This window comes from Candoia aspera, chromosome 3 (genome assembly GCF_035149785.1).
Source record: "Candoia aspera isolate rCanAsp1 chromosome 3, rCanAsp1.hap2, whole genome shotgun sequence".
In the NCBI taxonomy this organism is placed as follows: Eukaryota; Metazoa; Chordata; class Lepidosauria; order Squamata; family Boidae; genus Candoia; species Candoia aspera.
In genome coordinates, this window is record NC_086155.1 from 169,890,756 (window position 1) to 169,914,072 (window position 23,317).

Sequence of the window (23,317 nt, forward strand, 5' to 3'; positions counted from 1 at the left end):
CAGGAACAGCTCCAGTTGTGTTGGACTACAAAACCCATGATTCGCAGCATGCCCAAATGGCTGGGGTTTGCAGGCCAATTTATTTGGAAGGCTGTGGATTGGGAAGGCTGTCACAGAGGGGTGCATCTTCAAGGATCCAGGAATTTCCTGAAATTAAAACTTTGTGTATTTTACCTGTATATTTTCTTTTTTCTATTTATTGAATAGATAAAAATTGGAGGTAGAAAAATTCTAAAATAGCTTTAGAATAGAATTTAAAGAATAAGTGTATTTTGTTCTAAAATGCAAGAGGAAATACAAATTTTAGAGAAAAGGGCCCATGGCAGTTGTGTTTTGTATTTCATGACAGAAGAAGAGTTTTAGTGATTATTGATTTACAAATTGTCACAGTTTGTAATTAAATGTATATTAGGATTTCATGAAGAGATGGATTATACAGTACAGTAATTCTACTTTGTACTGTAAACTGTAATAAAATATCTATTTTTTCTGGTAAACCCTCTGCCTCTGAGCTTGTCTTACGAATTGTAATCTATAATAGATACCAAAAAAGCTATTTTCAAAAGGATTAAGGTTCACCAAGAATTATCTGTAGTTTTATTCTTACAACAAAAATATGTGCTACATAATGAATGCATATCTTTTACTTACCCCCCCCCCCCAAAAAAAAATCCGTAGAATTCCATGATATCTATACCTGGTTGTGCATGTTTGTAATTGCAGCTTGAATTGCAATTTGTTCAAATTTCAGCAGAGTCATTAACAGTGTTTGCTTTGTTGATACACTGAATCACAATTTAATCTACATGTTTTAGCCAAATCTTATGTATAAACCCAACCTTTGTGGTTAGTTTATGGTTTGGTGAGTTATGAAAATGTGCTGAGCAAATCATGATTTACCTAATCATGGATAAATGTATAGGGCAACTGCAACTAATTGTAATACATTGTTTTCTCCATTCTGCATCAACTATACTGAGTGATACTGATTTACCTTAATGTTTATGGGGTCTATTAGTATGCTACATATTTTTATTAATATCTTCTGTGTGTCTCAAGGCATGCACTGATCCATATGAAACATAGAAACAACTGGGATATTTTATTATTGCAATGACCCTGATCATTAAAAAAAAGTCTTAGTGCAAAGTATGAATCTAGCTATTGTTTCTCTCATGCTCATATGCTGCAATTTTTTTAATTGTACATATAATGTTAAAACATCTCTTAAATGAACAATTTGTCTATAATTTTTTCTTGTTTAATAATAAAGGATGTAACATATAAAGGATATAAACGATGTAACATTTGCTATAGAACAAGAATTGATTCATTCATTCATTGTTCAGAGTTTATTCACAGTAACAGATTACAATTTCCATCTAAGATATTTCAATAGAAGATTTCTTACCATAAACATAGTATAAAATCCAGGTGCTAAAATTTAGGATAAAGAAAAGCCAAATTGTTGTTTATAAAATACTCCAGCCTTAACATATGGCTTCATCTACATCCTATACATACTTTCTGGAAACAATATTTGACAATAGCACCTATTTATTTAAAAAAAAAGACGCATTTAGAATTTACTGAAGTGCGGTACATTTCCTAAGGCAAACATTCAATAACAGACCAGAAATTCATTTTAGAGTACTCCTTCAGCAATTCACTGCAATGAACGCTATGCAATACTTCAAGATAAACCAAAAACTAACCCTATCAGGATGAAAATCCTGATGAATCTATTAGATTTGCCTCTGTTGTCACAGCATTTAAGCTATGATATAATACAATGAATATTGGCAATTTTATTCAAACATTCCAATTAAAAACAATTTAATACTCAGTATTAAAGTTTGATTGTTTAGCACAGTATTGTATTGATTCCAAAGTAAACTGAACATCTATTATTGGGTACTATGTTTTGATGTCAGTAGTTTCACACAAAGTCTTTTAAGTTAAAAAATGATATAAATCAAAGTTTTGGTTTGTTTTGCATTTCTGATTTTTAAGAGTAGAACTGATCTAGGCAGTTACAATTACATAATACTTTTAACAGACTACTTTCTGTTAAGCCAATGTTCTAAAATCTTGCACATGTTACTGCTTATAAAAAAAATATCTGAATACTGTCAGGACTCTTTCTTCTTGGAGCTAGCATGTATATAAATTAGTCTCCAATGAAACAAAATAAACTGATAAAATCATACTGTTCCCATATTCAAGTCCTATGTATACAAACTCTTGCAGAGATTCCCATAATTAAAATAGCCCAGAGAGGCTTTGACTACAGAAACATTTGCTTCTTTCAAGGGCCAAGTTCAGTTCAGCAGAACAGAATCTGCATTTTAAAATATTGTTTCAGGCTACAATAAGGAACACACTGTAGTTTTCATTGCTCTCCCAATTCCAGCATATAGTAAACCAGTAATTAAAGAGTAAGCCAAGTTAACCACAATGTTGGCATTATATACCAGAAAAACATTTACAATCTGAAGTTGTACATTCCGAACACAGATTTCTTGCCCAATTCTGCTGGTATATAGATGACCCTCAGTTTAAAGTATCAAGAAATGTGATGCCAGAACATGGACAAAAGCATCAAAGGGCAAGATTATGTGCTCCCCCCACACGTAACCTCAATTACATTTTAACTATTTAAGTGCTTATCAGCTGCAGATGTAATGACTGATACCCATTAGACTCCATGTCTACTCTTAAATAAATTCATATTAATGAATAGTAGAAATCTTAGAAGGTGCCATTTCACCATCAATAATAGATACTGTACGTAGTAGCAATGTGATGCTAATGGAATCAGCAAAATAATGGGATATGGTGAATGGCCTGAAAGAGAAAGAACATACCCAGTTTTTTCCTCACACATACAATCCTGACTACAAAACCTGCAGAGCTATTTCTAAAGGAATTCTTATAATCATGCTATAGAATTAAGGAAATTTTTATTTCTATATGTACAGAAATAAAGTACACATAGAAGTAACATATATAGAATTACCTACATATACAAAATGAATTATTTTGGTTTTGTGAAACTTTTGCAAGAAGTTTTGCCATGTAGGAATACATTTTCTATTCTGACAGTCTTCAAGTCCTATTAAGAATTTAGATGGAAAATTTGCCATGACAAGGGTGAAATTATAGTACCTTATTTTTGAATGACCTGGTCCAGGGATGTAGAAAATTGCTTGCACAAACTGTTCCATGAATGGAACAGCTAGTTTGCAGTGATCTATGCCAAACTCAGTCATGCTTTGTCATTCAGTGGTGGAGTAACAAGCAGGAAAAAGCCAAGACTGAAGGGTTGCCTTGGTGTTAGCATACTGGATATCAGTGGTAACTGGGGAGGGAGAGAAAAGGTGCTGGGCAAGTCCTTTGGGAGGTAGGATGGAACAGGCAGGCAGTGAGATACGTCACGCTGGGATATCAGTGGTAGTGGCTGAAGGCAGCCTGTGGGAAGAGCAGGGAGGTGGCAGCAATACATACCCCATGTTGAGGAGGAGGCAATGTGTACCAGTCTTGTCTATTTTCTTAAAAAAATCATTTTATCCCTCCAGATTTTGTTTTGAACAATCAAACATTCTATTTCTGCTGAGCTGTGGTTGATTTAAAACAGTTCAGCCAAATTTCCAGAATGATGGCTTGTTTCAGGCTAAAAACAAAATATACAGTATTTTGTTTCGTGCACACACCTCTTGTCACTTATGTCAGTTGGTTGTGCAATGCTTTAACCACCAATCCTGATTTCTCTGAAGCAGAACAAGACAAATACATACAATGTATTTTTTTTATTTTGTAAGAAGTTAGCTACTCAGAAGAGCTTTTGAAAGCTCACATTTTGCAATATACTAAAAATTCTAATGATTTTTATCATATTAATTCTATATATAATTGTTTGAGTGACATTTGTATCCAAATTTATCTCAATAAGAGCAGCTGAATGGGAAACAGTTGTATAGAGATCAAATACTTTTTCCAAGATTCTAAGTAGCATGGCACACATTTAAGACACAACACTAAATTCCTCCAAGATGTAGGGGTAATTTAAAGACTTGACAGTCTTATCTTGCACATGCAATAATATTGGTTAAATGTGAACCTTAAGAATATTTGTTCTACCACTGCATGCTTATTCAGGTTACGTACTGCATTTACAAGTGTCAATTTAGCAAGCAGTAATATAACAGGATTTGGAAAAAAAAACTTGCTCAGAATTATAAAAGGGCTTCAGAACATTAAATTTGGAATGATCTAGCAAGGAAGAGAATACCTAATTATATTCCAACATGCCTTTCCACTGCCATATATCTATATTATGGCCAATGGGATTTGAGAGGAGTATTCATGAAGTTATAGTTTCTAATCTTTGCAGTACAGTTAATACCGTAGGCACAGAGATGCTTTAGAAATAGCTACATGAAAAAAAAACAATCTAGTACAGATGATGCTGGTGCATTTAACAGAAGGCTTCTCACATACTTCAGTCAATTGGAGGTAGGTGCTTGTCAATAAATTGCTTCACATCCATCATTTCCTGTTCAGGAATGAAAAACAGTAATTTAGTTTAAATTAGTTGTTACTAATGTTCTCTTAACTAGTATAGAAGGAAAGAATACAGAAGTGGGCTCATCACCATGCAAGGAAAGCTTTATCCTTTTCACTTCAATCTTCAATCAACAGAATGACTTCACTAAAATCACATTTTCCATTCAGTGTCCTGATTTATATCTTCACCTTGTCTGGACTAAAGCTATAATATATCAATTACCTTGAAGCAAATGCCACTGAACTCATTAGGATATATTTCTTCATTAATATGTATGGAGTTTCACTGCAAGAGTAAGTCACATCCCAATTAAGCTAGAATTAAACTCCAAAATACTAGATATTTAGTTGTTACTAAATGGTATATTTAAATGTGACACCTTTGAAATTAACCTGCAGTTAGTAACACCCACAAAACTGTATATCAATGCCATCTGATAGATTATGTAAAGTACCTCTACAATTATTCTTTATTCTCCTCTGGGTAACATAACTCATTCTTTATGTAAAACAATTATTACCTCAATACATGAGCTATGCATCATGCCTGAGTAAGTTTTGAAAGTTACGTTGCCAGGATTTAACATTTTCTTTAGTGTTTCAGAAGTCACAGTTCCAAACATTAGTGGAACCAAAGGATCACGGTCACCATGGCACTGGAGAATAGAAATGTCTTTGTTGATGCAATTGATGGAACCCTAAGAGAAAAAAATTACAGAAAGTCACATTATTATGAGAGGAAAGCATATTACTTAGGCTTTTCTTTTTGTTATACCTTCATATTTTTATTTCAGCCTACCTCTAAGCATCTGTATAAATATCCACCATCCTTTTCAGCTATATAACCACACAATGAGGAATATCAGGCAGAGACAATAGATGGTTAGTGTCATTAACCAAGTTTTGTGGCTAAATAAGCGCTCATATTCATGGCTCTTTAACCCAGGATTAAACACTATACTCTACATTTGCTGTCTTTGAAATTTATTGGAATAAAGGATTGGAATCGAGGTGATATTTTTCGTTTTCTGGAACACAGTGGAATTTGATAATCCCTTTAATATTACTGCAGCATTTTTGTAATTGTTATTATTACTGTTTATTGTAACAATAACAACATCTATTATTAACCATTTGTAAACTGCCCAGAGTTGCTGGGAGTCAGGCAGAATATAAATTTAGTATATTATTATTATTATTATTATTATTTATTACTACTACCACTACTACTATCTCATGCTGGAACAAAAACTGACTAGCTTTAATCTCTTTACTGAAAGGACTGAAATCTGGGGTCCTTTCTGCTGTGCTAATTAAAGGAAATAACCTATTTAAACAGCCAGTTAATATTCTAACATTTCATTTAAAGTCATTCAATATACTGTGTTCATGAAATGCTGGTTATATTTTTCCATATTCAGCCAACAAAGAGGCGGCTCTTGAAGATGCTGTAAAATGCTATTAGGATTTTATATTTCACAGTATAGATAAAAGTATATAAACTCCCTTATTTTTATTTATATGAAACCAATGACTACCTGTGGAAATGAAGTCCGCAGTGGAAGCCAACAGCTGAGTGCCAATACGCCCCCTAACTTCTGATGTGTTGTGAGGGCAGTGTACAAAGATAAAGCTCCTCCCTAAAAAAACCAGGGTAAAGCCCATTAGTAGACTCTAAAATACTGATCAACACAATTTAGTTACTTTTAAAAATGGCAATTTCAATTATATTTATTTCATATTTAAGACACTAGTCATACATTTATATTGCAGTAGCATTAGTTGTTAGATCTTCACACCAACTAATCTAAACATATACTGTAGAAAGACAGGTACATTTTTATGTCTCATAATACTTTCTAATAAGGTGTACCTTAGCTAAATCTTTCACTTCCAAACTTCTTACGTTAACTATGAAGCATTTGCTTTGCAACTGACACATCTATAGAATTTTAAAGGACATTAAGAATCCATAGCTGCAGTCACAGCAACACTAAGTCAAGATTCGTTTCTAGTTGAAAACAACTTTATATAATATAGTTCAGTAAGCTATGTCATTGGGGAGGTATGAATGAATAAATACTTGACTTCTGAATACAGACTGTGGAACTATTACAGTAAGAACCTTTGTATAAAAGAGAACAATTAAGTCTGTCTTTGTTTAATCTGATTCATAAGGAATCTTAGTGTAATTTAATTTCTCTTATATGTCCCAAGTATATATTCTCTTATATTGTCCCATGAACAAAATCCTAATTTATTTAAAAAACTAGCCCTTGATCTGAACAGGGACTAGGTTATCAACTGGAAATCTAATGATACTATTTGTGTGCCAAAAACAACAAAGACATGTGGACAGAGTTATTTTAATTCTTGTTTCATAAATCATGCATCTCCTATACAACAAAAGTCTGCCAAGTCGAAAGCATTTCCTATAAACTATGAAAAATGTATTTTGTATAATACAAAATTACCAGTATGACAATGACAACAACAATAATAATGTATATGCCACCTCACTCCCAATGACTCTATATAGGTGGATCTGACTTCTATTTTTAGCATTTGTATAGGCCTGAACATAGTTATTCATTCTGAACTTTGAAGCAGAAAGAGAAATTTAAACAAGCATGTCAAATCTACCAGTAAAACTGGAGTGTTTTCATTCTGCCTCAAGCTAAATACTTACAATAAGCATGGACATAAATAACCATAACTGAAAATGTGCTGGGAGCTTTTTGCAGAATCAATAAAAACTGAAGAGTAAAAGAACTTCTTGGAATCCAAGTAATCAGCTAGTTATAACAGATTTGCCACATTGTTAGGATTTCCATAGAACACGAAATCTTAGATGTTAGGTCAGTATTACCTGAGAAAATCCTCCCAAAATTATTCTGTTTGAGGGTATTCCATTCCTTACTTCTTGTTCTATAAGTGCATTCACTGAAAGGAAGAAGTGAATGTTAACTCTGCTTATAAAAGAAAGACCAGACCATCATAGAAAGACATTATGGATATAATAATTACATAAAGGTTAGATAGTTCCCCTCACTTTGGAGTTTCACTTTAGGATGGATAGGCACTGACATATTACCTACTTTTTTCTTTATTTTTTACTGTTCTACCTTCTTTATTTATTTAATTTTGGAACTATACATGGATTACATTGTTTTAGGATAAAGGCTAAAGAAAATAATTGGTTATATTTATGTAATAATCACTCAATATTATTAAATGTGTAAAGTATAACAAATTTCATTTTTATGTAGCACATAATTATTAAAAATTTTGATAGTGTATTATGTTTGTTCTATTATAACCTTAAAAATATATTATTTCCTCGTGTTAAAAAATATATGCTGAATGCTGAGGCAACAGGTAAATACATCAAGGATCAACTTGAAACAGAAGACTCTGGGAGCAAAGCAATGGTGAAAGAATCCAAGAAATATAAGTGTTTATTTTATTTATTTATTTTATTACTCAAATTTAGCCACCGCCCATCTCCTCCAAAAGAGGGACTCTGGGTGGTTTACAATAAAATCCAGCACAAAACATAAACATTAAAATCACATAAAACAGTTATCATAAGTGTTACAAAAGTATTCATAGTTATTCTGAAAATAAAAATCAGTTTTCATGGTGAGCTCCTTTAGAAACTGATACTGTAAACTGTTGAAAAATTTACACAAGAAATTATCATTAAGTTTATCAAAAACACAAGTAACTACAATGCTACAAATTATGGCAATACTTGTTCTAATTAGTTATTTAATTATGGTAATAGATTAGGAAAGGGCATAATTAGCCTCACTGTACAATTCCAATATTTTATTTCAGTAATTAAATCAACCATATAGAATCTAATGAGTTGAATCAAATGACTGATTTCTTTGTCAGACACACATCTGCCACTAGAAGTGATTTTAAATCCCCTCCCCAAATATGCACTAAAGTTTCTCCAGAGCATACGGGGGATCAAAGGAACAGAATAGAAATCCTGTTAAATGAGCACCATACAAACCAACATTGACCAAAATACTGTTTAGTAGTAGTATACTATCTCAGCTGCAATAATATACACACGAGTTTTTCAAACTGTGTTCAACACAACACTAGGGCTGTGCAAGAACTTGTTGGGATTCTATGACACCCCCCCCCAAAAGGTTCAGTCGAATGCAGCTGGGGCATCCATACTGCGGAAACAGCTGCATTCAACTGAACATTTTGGGGGGGGGACACAGAATCAGAATCACAGTTGATATTGAGTTGATATTCAGAAGTCTTTCCTCTCCTCCCTGCCCACCCCCCTTGTGCCAATGATGACACATTACTTTGTGTGTGTTTAAAAGGCAGACAGCATGGGTTCTGGGAAATTCTTGATGTCAGAACAAGATTGTAATCTAATCTGACCAGGTTGAAAGACTGGGCTGATTGGAAAAAGATGTTCTTCAACAGGAAGAAACGGAGGGTATTATATTTAGGGAGGAAAATATAGGTCATACATACAAGATTGGGGATTCATGGCTTTGAAACACTACAAGAAAGAAGGACTTAGGTGTAGCAATTGACAAAAAGCTCAGTATGAGCCAATAGTTGAGACAGCTGCTAGAACTAATGAAATTCTGGGCTGCATTAGAAGCAGCACCATGTAAAAATATCATGAAGTCCTTAAATCTCTCTACTCTGCACTGGAGGACAACACCTGGAGTATTCTATGGAGCAGTCCATCAACAGAGGTTGAGAGTTCTCCATCCTTGAGGGTTTAAAGAGGTGTCTGAACAGCCATGTTTCAAGGATAGTGTAGCTAATTTTCCTGATACTAGGAGGGTTTGACTAGATGATTCTTGTATTCCCCTCCAACTTCACAATTGTATCATTTTGCTGCTATCTTCTGATTATATGGATTTTTTCATGACTTATATAGTATGTTCATTGTTTGGTCTTCACTGAATCTCAACAATGCTATTCTTTTTTAATCATGAAATATCAGACACTTTATTTACATATGTAGTTTTTTTGGCTGGATTACTTACTATTTGTTTATTCATTTGTATGGCTGCTCACTCAACAAGCCACTCAACAGTATTAATAGAACACAGCTAACTTTACAAAATACAGGTATAAAAGTATGCTGGAAATTGGTAAATTCCCAAGGAATTATAATTATCTATTTCATCAAATCAACATAAACATACCATTCTCTGATGCTTGCTTGATCCCAGCTTCATCTTCCTGTGAATCTGGAGCAAGTCCAAAAATATCGAACCTTTAATCAAACAATTATTATATAAGTTACTTCACAACACCGATGATTAGAATAAGCATTAAAAAGGTTATACAGGTTCAATCTTGTATCCAGCAAAGACAATGAAGCTCTGTCTTCCAAATATATGTATACCTGTAACAGAAAACCAACCCTTGGAAAATAAAATGTCAAGATTTCTAAAGACACATTTCATAGTATAAGGAACTCCGTTTTTCCCCAAACATCCCTATCAACTGAAGCTGCTCTGGTGAAACACTCCAGAGCAACACTTGATCAACAAATTCATATAAATACATTTAGTTGAAAAGTGTGTAGCACATATTAGAATTGGCAAGACAAAAATTAGTCAACAGCATAAGCAGGATAAAGTCTTTCAGCCTTATATCAAGCTCTAGCACTGTGAAATTGGAAAAGGGACCGAACTAGGCACCACAAAGAAGATGTGCTAACTTCTTGGTTCAAATAATTTGAGAGCTGTGGGTATACGGTATAGTAGCAACCTCTTGTCTTAAGGTATTTAAGGATGACAGATGAACTCCTTTATGCATTTTCAGCAATTGTTTTTTTTTACTGCTAGCAAAACTAAGAACTACCTGCTCAATCTTGTTGCCATCTATGTTCCAGGAATGGTTCTTGGGCCTTTTTGCAAATGTAATGATATTACTTTTCTGATAATTGAGTTCTAACCAGTCTTCCTTGAAATGCTATGCTAGGGCCTTCAGTATTATTTTAAGACCAACTGTGTTCTTGAAAATATCGTTGTGTCATCTGCATAGAGTAGAACAGAAATGTGTCTTCCAGCAAATTTTGGGGAGGGAAAGTGTGTTGTGGAGATGGCCCACCATAGAATTATTTATTTAATTTTTTAATTATATTTTTATCCTGCCTTTATTATTTTTATAAATAACTCAAGGCGGCGAACGTACCTAATACTCCTTCCTCCTCCTATTTTCCCCACAACAGCAACCCTGTGAGGTGAGTTGGGCTGAGAGAGAGGGACTGGCCCAAGGTCACCCAGCTGGCTTTCCTGCCTAAGGCAGGACTAGAACGCACAGACTCCTGGTTTCTAGCCCAGCACCTTAATCACTAGACCAAACTGGCTATTAATATATTGGATAGGAATGGGACCAATATGCAGCCTTTTCTCAATTTTAATAGCACTGGTGAGAGGGCCTGGGGGTTACATCTTACTTTGAGTGACATACCTTCATGTAGCATACTATTAAATGAAATAGATGCTGGTCAATTGAGGAGGCCTCCAACTTCTCCCACAATTTAGCTCGGGATAAAACACTGCTTGAAATCAATAAAAGCAACATAGAGGGAGGTTGTGTTGTGTGAGGAGTATTTTTCAATGAGGTGCTAGAGTGCAAGGCACTGACTTGATGGTAAAACCCACCTGTACCTCTATGAGTAGGTTTTCTTGTTCTAACCAGTTCTGGAATTTCCACTGTAGATGTCTTGCATACAGCTTGCTGCTAGTGTTGAGGAGGCTAACGGGTCTATAATTAGCAGAATATCCTTCCTCTCCTTTTTATATATAGGAACAATTATTGAAAGCCTCAAATCCTTGGGGACTCGGCCAAAGGTGTCAATACAGATAGAGTAAAGCCAGAATAAAGGCCCACAAGACCAGATTGCTTTTAATGGCCTGTATAGGGATTTAGTCTTCCCCAGTCTTAGTTGGGCAGCAAGACTCTTGATCTCTGACACTGTCATGGGTGTCCATCTTGGCAACAGTTTTATAGCTTCGCTAGGACTTCCTATTTCTACAGAACTGTCCATGTACAGTAGGTTTCATGAAAATATGTTTCCTGGTTCCTGGGGTAGTAATATATAATGATCCACTGCTATGAGAGCTTGATGTGATATACCCAAATGAGGCCGAGTCATTATATTTTACTGCCTGAATGAGTTGCATCCAGTTGTTTTTCATGGCTTCCCTTTTCTTGCATATCAGTAGTTGTTTATGGTATCTCTTCTGCTGGAAGAAATCCAGTGCAGCTGTACAATACTGGATACATAAGCCTGGGAAGTGGCAGCAAGAGCTTTTTTTAGCATTAACACAGTCCTTTAAGTGGCGGTGGTGTTGCCCAAAGGGTGCGCTATTACTGCGGGTTAGGTGGTGGTGGTACTCTTCAGCAAAGGTGTTGTTGTTCTCCAGGAGTACATCAGGGGACTCAACTGATGACAGGGCAAATGTAAGGCTTTGAAGGTGACCTGACTCCAAAGGCTCATTTATCATTTGATTTAGTTGATGAGGGGTCCACTTGGCTCAACAAGAACTTTTATGGCTCTTATTTTCAAGAATGTGGCCATTTCTCATTCTCCTGGTGAGGAGGTCATGAACTAACTCTTCCTTAAAGACTCTTTGAATGTGTTGAGTCTGCCATAATAATCTGCTCATTTGTTTAAATCTGGAAGGGACTGCTGGCTGGTTGAAAGTTAGAAGTATGTGCTTAACTTTACTTAGGCTGGGTAAGTAGTGAAAATTTTTCAGATCTGGTAGTTTAGAGTTGAGACAGGAAGGTCATGATTGTCTTGCTGCTGCTCCATCTATGGGCATTTTATGGATTTCTAGAAGGAGTTGCTTTTTCTGTATGCTGACTCTGTATTAGGGAGGTAGGAGTTGTTCCTCATCTGTTTCCCTGCTTTATTGGATTTATGGGGCCCAGTATCATTACTGGGACTGGTCTGAATTGTTTTCTTTCCTCTGTATGACATGTTTAGGCTGTAGGGACTGAGCCAGAGGGGTGAGGCCAGTTACAAATTGGGTGCTTGTTTGACGAGCTGCTAGGTAGTTGCCACCTTGGCTCTTCCCCCTTTTATAAGCTACAGTCTACAGATAGGACACACTTGTGACCAAGACCATGTATCTTATCCAATGTGCCATATGAAATTAGCACTCCATGCATCAATGGCTATTTTAGTCCCTTTCCACTTATTCTTCCATATAAACTTATTTCTCAGTATAAGCAGTATAAATCACAGGAATAAATAAGCACAGGAATGTTTCAAAATTTAAAATAAAGAACTGCAGAAAATTATTTTTAATCCATCACTTACCAGGAAGGCATGGCCATATTCATGTTGAGAGAAACTGGCATGACAGGCCTTGAAATTGTATAAAGAAAGGTTTAGTTTAAAGTTAGCAAGAATATTTTAAATATTCCCTTCTGCACTTCAGCAAATGCTAGACTAATTTTAAAAACAACATCTACAATCTTTAACTAATACAATCACTAATTCCTGATAAGATCATGATTTCAAGAGATTTAAGAACTTGAAAAGAAATGTAGCTAACAGTATTATTCATTCCCGTTATACTACATAACTTGATAGTCACTATGATAACTGTTAGGACCCACCTTTCACACACCCCTTGAATTTTCATTCTATTTGTATTGCATTTCTTCCAAGAGGTAGGGTCCAATAATAAAAAGACAAGATAGAACATGATCTTACTGTACATTTAGTTTCTTATTAGGGTTAGTCTCTTAATTTATGCTTTTAATTTTTTTCAAATCATAGAATTATATCATGTTCCCTAACATACCTCATTTTTCATTATAATATGATAATCTATACTAATATGTATACAAAGTTTAAAGTAGCTTAAGGATATTCCATAGATGATGAAACATTTGTATAAATTCAGGTATCTTGCTAAATTAGTCATAGAGTACCAAATGACTAGAGTACAATTGACATCCTTTTCTTTTAGACTTTAGGACAGATGCTTTCCTACTTTGTAACCTTAGGTAAATAGGTTTAAAGATTCTAAATCTATCAGAAGTCCAATTATGTTTTGTTTTTCTTTCTTTTTAATTTCAAGAGCTGATTCTCTACTCAAATTCCTTCCTCAATTTACTCCTTACAAAGAAGCTGATACAAACTCTAAAAGGATATAACCACCAAGTTTCCCATAATACAATGTCAATCCACAACAGAAGGAAAGGAGGTTGAATCTAGGGCAAAATAAAATCTCTGGCTTCCTATATTGCTTTTACCTTCTCATAATCTATGATACCATAGTTTTCCTATGATACCATTACCTTTTTCACAATCCTGAATCAGAATTCTTGATGACACTGAGCCATGCATGCATTGCTACTTATGTGGCATATTTCTTGGATGTACACAGTCCAGCCCTAACTGATTTTTGCAACCATTTGTTCTTTCAAACAATTAGGAATTTTAGATCGTGATTCTGGAAACTTGCTTTTCTGCACCGTCTAGTTCATGGTAACATTAAGGAATAATTCATAAGGGTAACTCAAAAATTAAAGCAACTCACTGGTGGATACCAAGCAAGTGGTCAGCCCTGAGGGGAACAACTAAAGCTCAAGCAAGGGTTGGTCCATGCTTTGAACGTGCTGCGATAAGATTACTTTAAGATAAACCAAGTTGTTAAATCTACAATGTACACACATTCTTTCTTACTGACGTGCCACAGGAGATTTATTCTTGAGAACTGTGAGGAAATAGCAACCAGAAAATATTAACATACTTACGCGTGCGGACAAATATATTTTATGTGTGGACTCCTAATACCAGCAAATGCTTCTGCCCAGCCATGCCTATAGGAATACAGAGAACAAATTGTCATTTAAAAATATCCAAAGCTACTGTTATTTAAAGTGTTTATTTCTAAATCCCATTGATCTCTTATCAAATATGGAAATAAAGAGAACTATTAATAATCCTAACATTATGATTGTAAAATAGTCTCCCTTGAGTGAAATTTGACTCTTGGTGACTATATCACCATATAACCTTAGCAACAATACAGAAATGATAGCAGGGTACTTCGACTGTTGTGATAGATTAAATTTACTTAGCAAAATAACTTAATAACATTTTCCTATATATTGCCTGCTCTTTAAACAGTCACAGTGTTCTATGGAGTTTCGTTCCACCTTTGCTTAAGCAGTTAAGTTCAACAATATATGATTACTGAAAAGTCATTATGGTTCATATGCAATTTTGTAATAGCAAATTTAACACCATATTTCTTATGGTGTCAATTCTGACAGTAAAAATGCACTGATTTCAGTCAATATATTTTCGCTGTTTTGATTTAATTTGAACTGTTTAGCTCCCTTTACTGTACTTAATCCTAGACTATGGCAAAGGTTTGGTTTATATTCCTAGAAATTACGATTACCTTATTTACATAACAGTTGTTACTCCAAACTAGAATCATATTTATCCTATCATTATTATTATTAAATACCATAACCAGCTAATTAAATACCACAGTGTGTTTCCACAGCTACATCTTGTGTGCCAGTTGCACCATTCCTGGATTGGGAGACCATTCAGACAGTCACTCATGCCCAAGTCACCTCACAGTTGGATTATTGCAATGTGCTCTACATAGGTCTGCTTTTGAGGACTACTTGGAAGTTACAATTGGTCCAGAAAGCAGTGGCACAAGTAGTGTTGGGTATGCCTCTATATGCCCATGTGACATCCCTGCTCCAAAGGTTATCAGTGAGCTTCCAGGTGCAAGTCAAGGTCTTGGTTATCATGTGAAAGGCCCTTCATGGCATATGGCCAGGTTATTTGAGGGGCCACCTATTTCCCATGGCTTCTGCCCTTCTGATGACATTCAGCAGACATGGTGTACTTCAGTTCCCTTCAATCAAACAATGCCACCTATTGGGACCCAGGAAGCATGCCTTCTCTGCCATGGCACTTACTCTGTGGAATGGTATCCACCCCGATATCCATGTCACTTCTACCCTAATGATGTTCCAGAGATCTTTAAAAATATGGCTGTTCTCCTAGGGTTTTGGGTAGGGTGGTTGTAGAGTCCTATCGGTGTAAAATGGTGTCCAGATGCTATAGATCCTTTTTTAATTTCTGTTTCAAATTGTAAGCTGTCCAGAATCATTCTGGAGTTGGGCAGCCCCTAAATTTAATAAATAAAAATTTCAAGATGTAAGATCAAATATTAGGTATATGAGTAGAGTTATAAGATACTGAAGCCATAGGAATTATCCAGATGTTATTTTCTTCCAAGGGAAGAGGAAATCCTAGAATACTGGGGTTTTATATGCAATACCCAATTTGTAATATTAGAACCTCTAGGAGTATATAAATAATTCCATGGATGACATTCTGAGTTAAATATGACTGTTTCAAAAGTTCTGAGCTCAAAACAAAACATTTCATGTCTCATAATTCTGCCCTGACCTTGGGACAATTTTTTTTTTTTTCCCTCCAGGATTGTTTGGCACAGTCTGACATCTTGGCTTTTTTCCCAAGCTGCACAGACTCAGGTAACAAAACAGATGGCACAGATTCTATCCCTGTTATCACTGGAGCTAGCTGAAGACAGGAATAGGGTGGAGATGAGGAGAAATCAGATGAGCACACATTTAGAAAGTGAACCTTATTGACATATGAAAAACACTGCTGCCTGCCTTACAGATAAGCTTAATGCTGTTTTTTTAAATTCTTACAAATAGATAGATTTTACAGGGTATAATGTTTTCCCAGTTTATGTTGTATTTTTTGTAGACAATTGACCTATATAAAATATGTAGTATGCATATACATATACATTTCAGAGTGTATTGCTGTGATGTTGAGCAAATTATTAAATGCAGACACTATGTTAAGCAATTTATCTGTTAGCTAAACACAGTATGTAAGCATGTGATAATTGGGGCCACAACATATGTCTCACAACAAAGCAGCAGGGGTGAGCCACAGTAACTACTGGCAAACACTACCCAACCATCTAAATGTCTAGCTCTGGAAGCTGTTTGAAATCACTTTCCCATGCCATTATAAATTAGGTATCATTATCACACATATACTTTATATTGTTGGAAGCATCATATTTCAATAATAAACATCCTTAAGAATGCTAAAAGCACTGTTGAGTAACTTCTATAAACATCTTCATCTATCATATTTTGTTTTAAAAGATGTTAATATCTTAATGTTAGATATTTCCTAATGTTCCCCTCAAATGCTAGTTTTCCATTAACAAAATGTAAAGAATGTTATTTTTAATGAAAAAAGCATTAAGATTGAGGTACTGTATTTTTCCTTTCAGCATTCACATCCTGGAGTACCAGGAACATTTCACTTTTAATAATTCGAAGTACATTACATCTACAGCTCCTAACAGGCTTAGTAAGGATTAAACCTCACTGACATCATCAGGACTTATTTATGAATATATGCATATGAAACTCCACAGTCAAGATCTTATAAAAGTTTTATTTTTAAAGGTGAACCTACAAGGAAGTTTTGTGTGAAAGATTCCTCTTTGCTCTTGTTTTGACTTAACTAAAAAAAAAAAAAAGGTGAAAGGTCCCCTGTGCAAGCTCCGAGTCATGTCTGACCCTTTGGGGGGATGCTGCTTTCGCAACATTTTCTTGGCAGACTATAGCGGGGTGGTTTGCCATTGCCTTCCCCAGTTGTCACCTTCCCCAGCAAGCTGGGTACTCATTTTATCAACCTTGGAAGGGTGGAAGGCTGAGTCTTGACTTAACTACAACAATTTAAAATCAAACAGCAATCTGCACATAATTTTAACAAAATAACAAAAAAGGACTACTCACATAGGTCAAATACTTTCATTAACTGAATCTTTAAGAATTAAATCCAGACATGTGCACTAATATCTTCCAATAGCCAGTTCTCCAATCAATACTAATACCATTAAGTCAGTTTCAACACTTACTGACCACACAGACATCTACCAAATGCAGTGTAGACGCTACATTTAGCATTTAGCAATAACAATTAATGAACACTGCATTTTCTTTGCAGATCGCAAATAGTAGAACATAGTTTCAAAGGCTCAGATTGCTTATTTAAAAAGCCATTTTACTTACCCAGTATCTCCTAATCCATGGAGAAATATGACCTAGAATTGAATAGTATATGAATTGCATTACTACATGCCAGGAAGTTACTCTGTAATAATATACCAAACTCTTCAGCAACATTCTGCCCGTGCTTACTTCCCATAAATCTAATGCAATACACAGCTAAAGAAAAAGTGTGAGCACTTTTTAAATATATTAAAGCTATCAAAAGGGCATCATTTTTGTACTAACAGCAAGTGTACTCTTTGACATACTTCTTACAACTGCTACATATCTATATCTGTGTGTGTGTGGAAAGAGAGAGAAATAAGAGATAGAGAAAGAAATATACAAGATTTTCAGTGATAGAAAATCTGAATAATTTGTATTAGCATCTTATTTTTGACATTTAGTTAATATATCAATTTAATCCATTTTATACTGACAGCTGTGCTTAGCATTATTAAACCAATTTACTGAATATTCTGATTTTAGGTTTTGAACTTAAAATTGTTTCTTTTTTCTTTTTAAGCCACTGTAATCCCATTTAAACCATCTTTTTATGACCAACTGGATGCATTTGAAAAGCTCACAAGTCTTGACTCCATGATGACTATCCAGCAACTAGCTGTTTTCCAGCAACAAGTATTTAATGTATGCTGCCTATGATTCATGAAGGCAGTAAATACCTTTCAATATTAGTAGCATTTACTTATTTGTCAAATGTATATAGCCACCCATCTCCATACAAGACTCTGGGCAGCTCACAAACAATGAAAAAACAGTATAAAAACAGCAAACTAATAAAAACAAATTAAAGCAATAAAACAATAGAAAACCTTATAAAATCACAGAACAAAATTCATAGCCGACATAATCATCTCCACACATAACAGTCAATACAGCCACTGCAATGGCTCTACCATACTTCTGGGTCCCCACACTTGCTGGCAAAACCATGTTTTTAAGGCCTTGTGAAAAGCCAGTAGGGTCGGGGGCCAATCTGTTCTCTGGGAGAATGATTTTCCACAGGGTGGGAACCATGAGAAGAAAAGGCTCTCTTCCTGGGCCCCACCAAACTATATTCTCTAGCAGATGGGGCTTGGACCATGCCCCTCCTACTAGACCCGATGGGATGGGTAGATGTGATTAGAGAGAGACAGTTCCTCAAATAACCCAGTCCCATTCATAATCAGTGCCCTTTTAAAACCATCAAAATTGGCTACCCCAGCCACAAGTGCTGGCAGCAAAATCCATAGTTTACAGTTTAGCTACTGTATATGCTATGTGAAAAAGTATCTCCTTCTGTTGGTCCTGAATCTCCCCATATTTAGTTGCAGTGGGTAACTTTTAGTTCTAACAATGAGAGGCAGGGATAAAAAGGTATTTCTATTCAAGTTACCTCTATCACTGATTATTTTATTCCTCCATGCTTACCCTCTCTCATTTCAAGCAAGAAACTGCTCTAACCCTGCCCCCAATCATTGTGTACTTTTTGTTGCACTTTTCCCAACAATATACGTCTTTTTTTAAGCTGTGGTCACCAAATATTTACACAAAGGCATTATTACATCAAAAGTACTATTCTAAATTCCTTTCCCAATTGTTTCAAGCATGGAATTTACTTTGTTAAAATACGGATGTGGTTTGTGTACGCAAGTGGCTGTGCAATTTGTTAAATACATGTGTGAAGACTGCATCTATGCCTGACAGATAGAAAGTGTTTGCCAGAGTGTTTGACAATGAGTGAAATTTGGGAAGTGCAGTGTGGCTTTCTGCTGGGCAAAGGATGTACACATTAGATTTTTGCTCTTTAGCAGGTCATTGAGAAACTCATGAATTTGAGAAAAACTTTATTCTACAATTGACGATTTAGATGATTTAGAAAACATATATGATAAAATGAACAGGTCTCAACTTTAGAATGTTTTGCATGATATGAAGGTTGGTTACTCAATACAGTGAGAGAGAGAGAGATGATGCAAGTAAAACATTAATGGGAATAAATGAAACATTTAGCAAATGATTTATTTATTTATTTAATTTATTTATTTCTCAAATTTCATCGCCACCCATCTCCCCCAAAAGAGGGAATCTGGGCGGCTTTTTATTTAATAATAAAGAGGGAGTAAGTCAAGATGTTCATAGTTGTTTATGGATAAATACTTAAATAGTGCTTCTGGTGATATTAAAGGTGTGTTGATCTGGAACATGAATGTGCATGTATTTTTGTATGCAGATGATGCTATGTTTTTGCCCGAGAATCTAAATGCTTTGAAGGAATTGTATGGTGCAATGGAAAGCATGGATCGGAAACCGAATGTATCAAAGGCCATGGGATTGTACGTACAAGTAAAATAGAATAATTACAAGTTATGCATATATAGTGAAAAGCCAGAGCAAGTAAATTAACTTCTGTTTCTTAGTAGAATGTTTCCAAGATGGGAAAATGGATGCAGAACCTTTGAGAGATACAAATGCTGATAAAAAAGTAGTAAGTAGTATGTGATCTATTACTGAATGTTTATCAAAAAGCCAGAAATGGTTATAACAATATATTTCTGCCTACTTTGTTATGTGGGAGTAAGAGCTCGGTATGCCAGGAGGAAAAAAACAGGTGAATACTATGGCGATGGGGTACTCACATGTGTGAGGTAAAAGAATAAGAGAGAAAGTCAAGGGTGAATGAGTGATGAATAGAGGTGTACAGAAAATATGTTTAGAGCCTGAAATAAATAACATATTTCACAACTTCTGTGGAACCTTTCTGAATCAGCTGGAGTTCACAGAAACAAAAACCCTCATTCTGATTCCCACCTTTGCTTTTGTCACCCATATCTCAATGCAGCATATTCCACCAGCCTGCCCATCCACAATCCCTCCAACACCTTCCCTTCCCTCTCTCTCCTGACACTTCAGCTGTCACTGTTCAACTCCTACTGCACAGCCTACCAGCATGCTTACCCCATGATCTTCCCAGAACCTTCTCTTCTGACCCTCTCCTGCTTCCCCTCAGCCACTACCAATGTCCTTGACTTTTTCCCACTCTTTCCTCAAAATCACCTGCCCAGAACACCTACATTCAGTCCGTATGTGGAAGAAAACAACCCTATTTTGTTCCATACTCAGACCAAACACATATCTTGATTTAAACACAAACCAACTGCAGTGAGCTGTTTGATGCATAGAACTGTTCATACACAGAGTGTTTTGTACATCCCTAGTGATGAAAGAAGGTGGATTTAATATAAAAATAGTGACCAGTACAAAAGTAGTTCACTGAGGTGATTTGGTCACATAGGAAGAATGAGTTAGAACTGGATTACAAAATAAAGATATGAAAAGTGAATAGGTTGAAAGCAACAGGAAGACCAAGAAAACCGCAGTTAGATGGAGTTGAGATCTTCAAAACATATGAATTGGTCTATAGTGGGGGTATCAAAGAGAGGTATGGAAAGTTACAGTGAATGGTACTGATATAAACTAGATTTGGTTATATTTTCTTTTCTTACCTGGTGCCTCTATTTTTTTGGTATGCTTTTTCTTACTTATTTGCTGCACTTTGCATAACCTGCTTACCCATAAGGGAATAGCATCTTAGGTATATATGTAGGTATGATTTCCCCCCTTTTTCTTAGAATACTGCACGTTGGGTTGACATTTTCATGTCCATGATGACTCAGATCGCTTTCCAGGTCACTGCCAGCTCAGATTCCATTAACATATAGGTAAGTTTGGACTTTTCTGCAAATGTACATCACTTACACCTCTTACAGTGAACTTAATAGCTACACTGACATTTGGACCTCTTCACAATTCCTTTTTCTTTTTACCACCCTGAACTGTGTGGTATCATCAGCAAATGTGGCCATCAAATGCTCAAAAATTAATCTTCACATATCCAAGGACATCAAACTATCTACATTTGGTCTAGAGTCTTAATAATCCAAAAGTATTGCTAACAGAAAATAGCTGAGAAATATTCTGTGGCAACAGAATCCCATTAAGGAATTTTTCACAAATTTTACAGCTCAACACTTCAATTCATTTTCAACAATTAAGTGCAGTGTTTTTAATGTTACTTCTTTAGGATACTCTTGAATGGTAGCTGATGCTAACACAATTCTCTCTAATTCACACTTCAGTTATTTTGATGCAAGAATTCACACCAAGTCACTTATGAAAGACACAATTAAAAGTGGTGAAAAAAGTATTTTTCAGCTGAAAATATAAATATGTGTTGTTTTCTCTACACCTTTTCAATTTTATATGACACCCCTGACATTTTTAATTTTTTGCTTTTTAAAAAATACTATCTACCCCCAAAGAATTTATAATCAGGACATTGCAAAACATTTTTTCACATAGACTTCGCAGCTTCTTCATAAAAAAAGTAACAAAAGTTGGAAGCAAGGAAGTCACGGAAGCAGCTGTCCTAATTCAATTTCTAAGCATGTTGATGACCTACGAAATGAGAGCGCACTGGACATTGTAAAATTCTGAAAATTTTGCTTGAAAATATATATTTAAGATTATTATCTTGCATTCCTGTTACTGGAGCCCAAACCCTCCAGGTCGCAGCAAACCCGCAAGACTTATTAGGAAAGGTCATGCGTTCTGACAATATGATTTCCAGGAAATAAAGAGAGTGCCGCGCCACAGGCCTCCAGAGCGAAGCCAATGACAGGGGCGGCAGACTCGCCTCTGCCCTGTCAGAAAACAGCTTCCCTGGTTCGTTCTAGGCGCGTTACTCAGAAGCAAGCCCTGCTGCAGGCACACTTGCGCAAACTGGAACCGACCCTTCCTACTGCTGTCCCTTTGCCCGGCCAGCTTCTGTCCCATCGCTCCCTCTAGCCCCGGAGATGAGAACCGCCGCGAGGTCCTTTACTCACTCACCGCGGCGGTGGCCTTCTTCGCGGCCGGGACAATGGCTGGGAGCGGAGCAGACATGTTGTTGCCGCACATACACTGGGCTCGCTGCGGCCAGTCAGACACTGACAGGGCGGGAGGTGGGGAAACGGGCGGGACAGGAAACCGATTGGAACGACAGGGACGAGGAGGAAACTCAGCAGGCCCGCCTCCCTTCCCCGCGGAGGGTTGGGAAGGGGTGCGCGGCGCCCGGTCTCTGCACAGTTGAGAGAGAGTGGAGGCGGCCGCTCAAAGGGGCGCGGGGAAGGGCAAGGAACGGCTCGCGCGGGCCCGGCTTGTGGTATGTCTGCCCGCGCGTGCGCTCTGCTGTGCTACATCAGTGTAGGCGACTGGCTTTTCCCGGAGATTTCAGACTTCCAACTCCCTGCGGACTCCGCAAGACCGGCCAGTGGCAAAGGATTCTGGGAGTTTCCAGTCCAAATCACGTGGCTTGCTTCGGGGCTAGGTTCGACCCCGGCAGCTGCTTGCGAACCGGCCGTCCTTCAATGACAAGCATTTCAATTTTAGAGGGAAAGAACCGAACTGGCTGACCGGATTTCCTCTTTTTGCTTTTGACGCCGCGCTTTGTTTCACGCTGATTCAAAGATCGGCAACCTGCGATCCTTCAGATGCTGCCTCATTCCTCACCGTTAGATTTATTAGTGCTTTTGACATTTGGACTTCATCAAGAAGGAGGGGGAGGAAATGTCATACAGTATGTTCTCCATCTTTAGAGCATGAT

General features: G+C 36.3%; 1 protein-coding gene across 1 annotated transcript; it reads right to left on the reverse strand.

Moving 5' to 3' along the window:
- Nucleotides 1-1,566: 1,566 nt before the first annotated feature.
- Nucleotides 1,567-22,713, reverse strand: LYPLA1 (lysophospholipase 1). Its single transcript, XM_063299289.1, has 9 exons — nucleotides 22,564-22,713; nucleotides 17,695-17,726; nucleotides 14,350-14,415; nucleotides 12,902-12,949; nucleotides 9,765-9,835; nucleotides 7,436-7,509; nucleotides 6,105-6,206; nucleotides 5,088-5,264; nucleotides 1,567-4,555 (listed from the first exon to the last, which is right to left on the reverse strand). Exons 1-9 carry the CDS (start codon nucleotides 22,630-22,632, stop codon nucleotides 4,502-4,504), a joined length of 693 nt encoding a protein of 230 aa, XP_063155359.1. The 5' UTR covers nucleotides 22,633-22,713; the 3' UTR covers nucleotides 1,567-4,501.
- Between the last annotated feature and the right edge of the window lie 604 nt (nucleotides 22,714-23,317).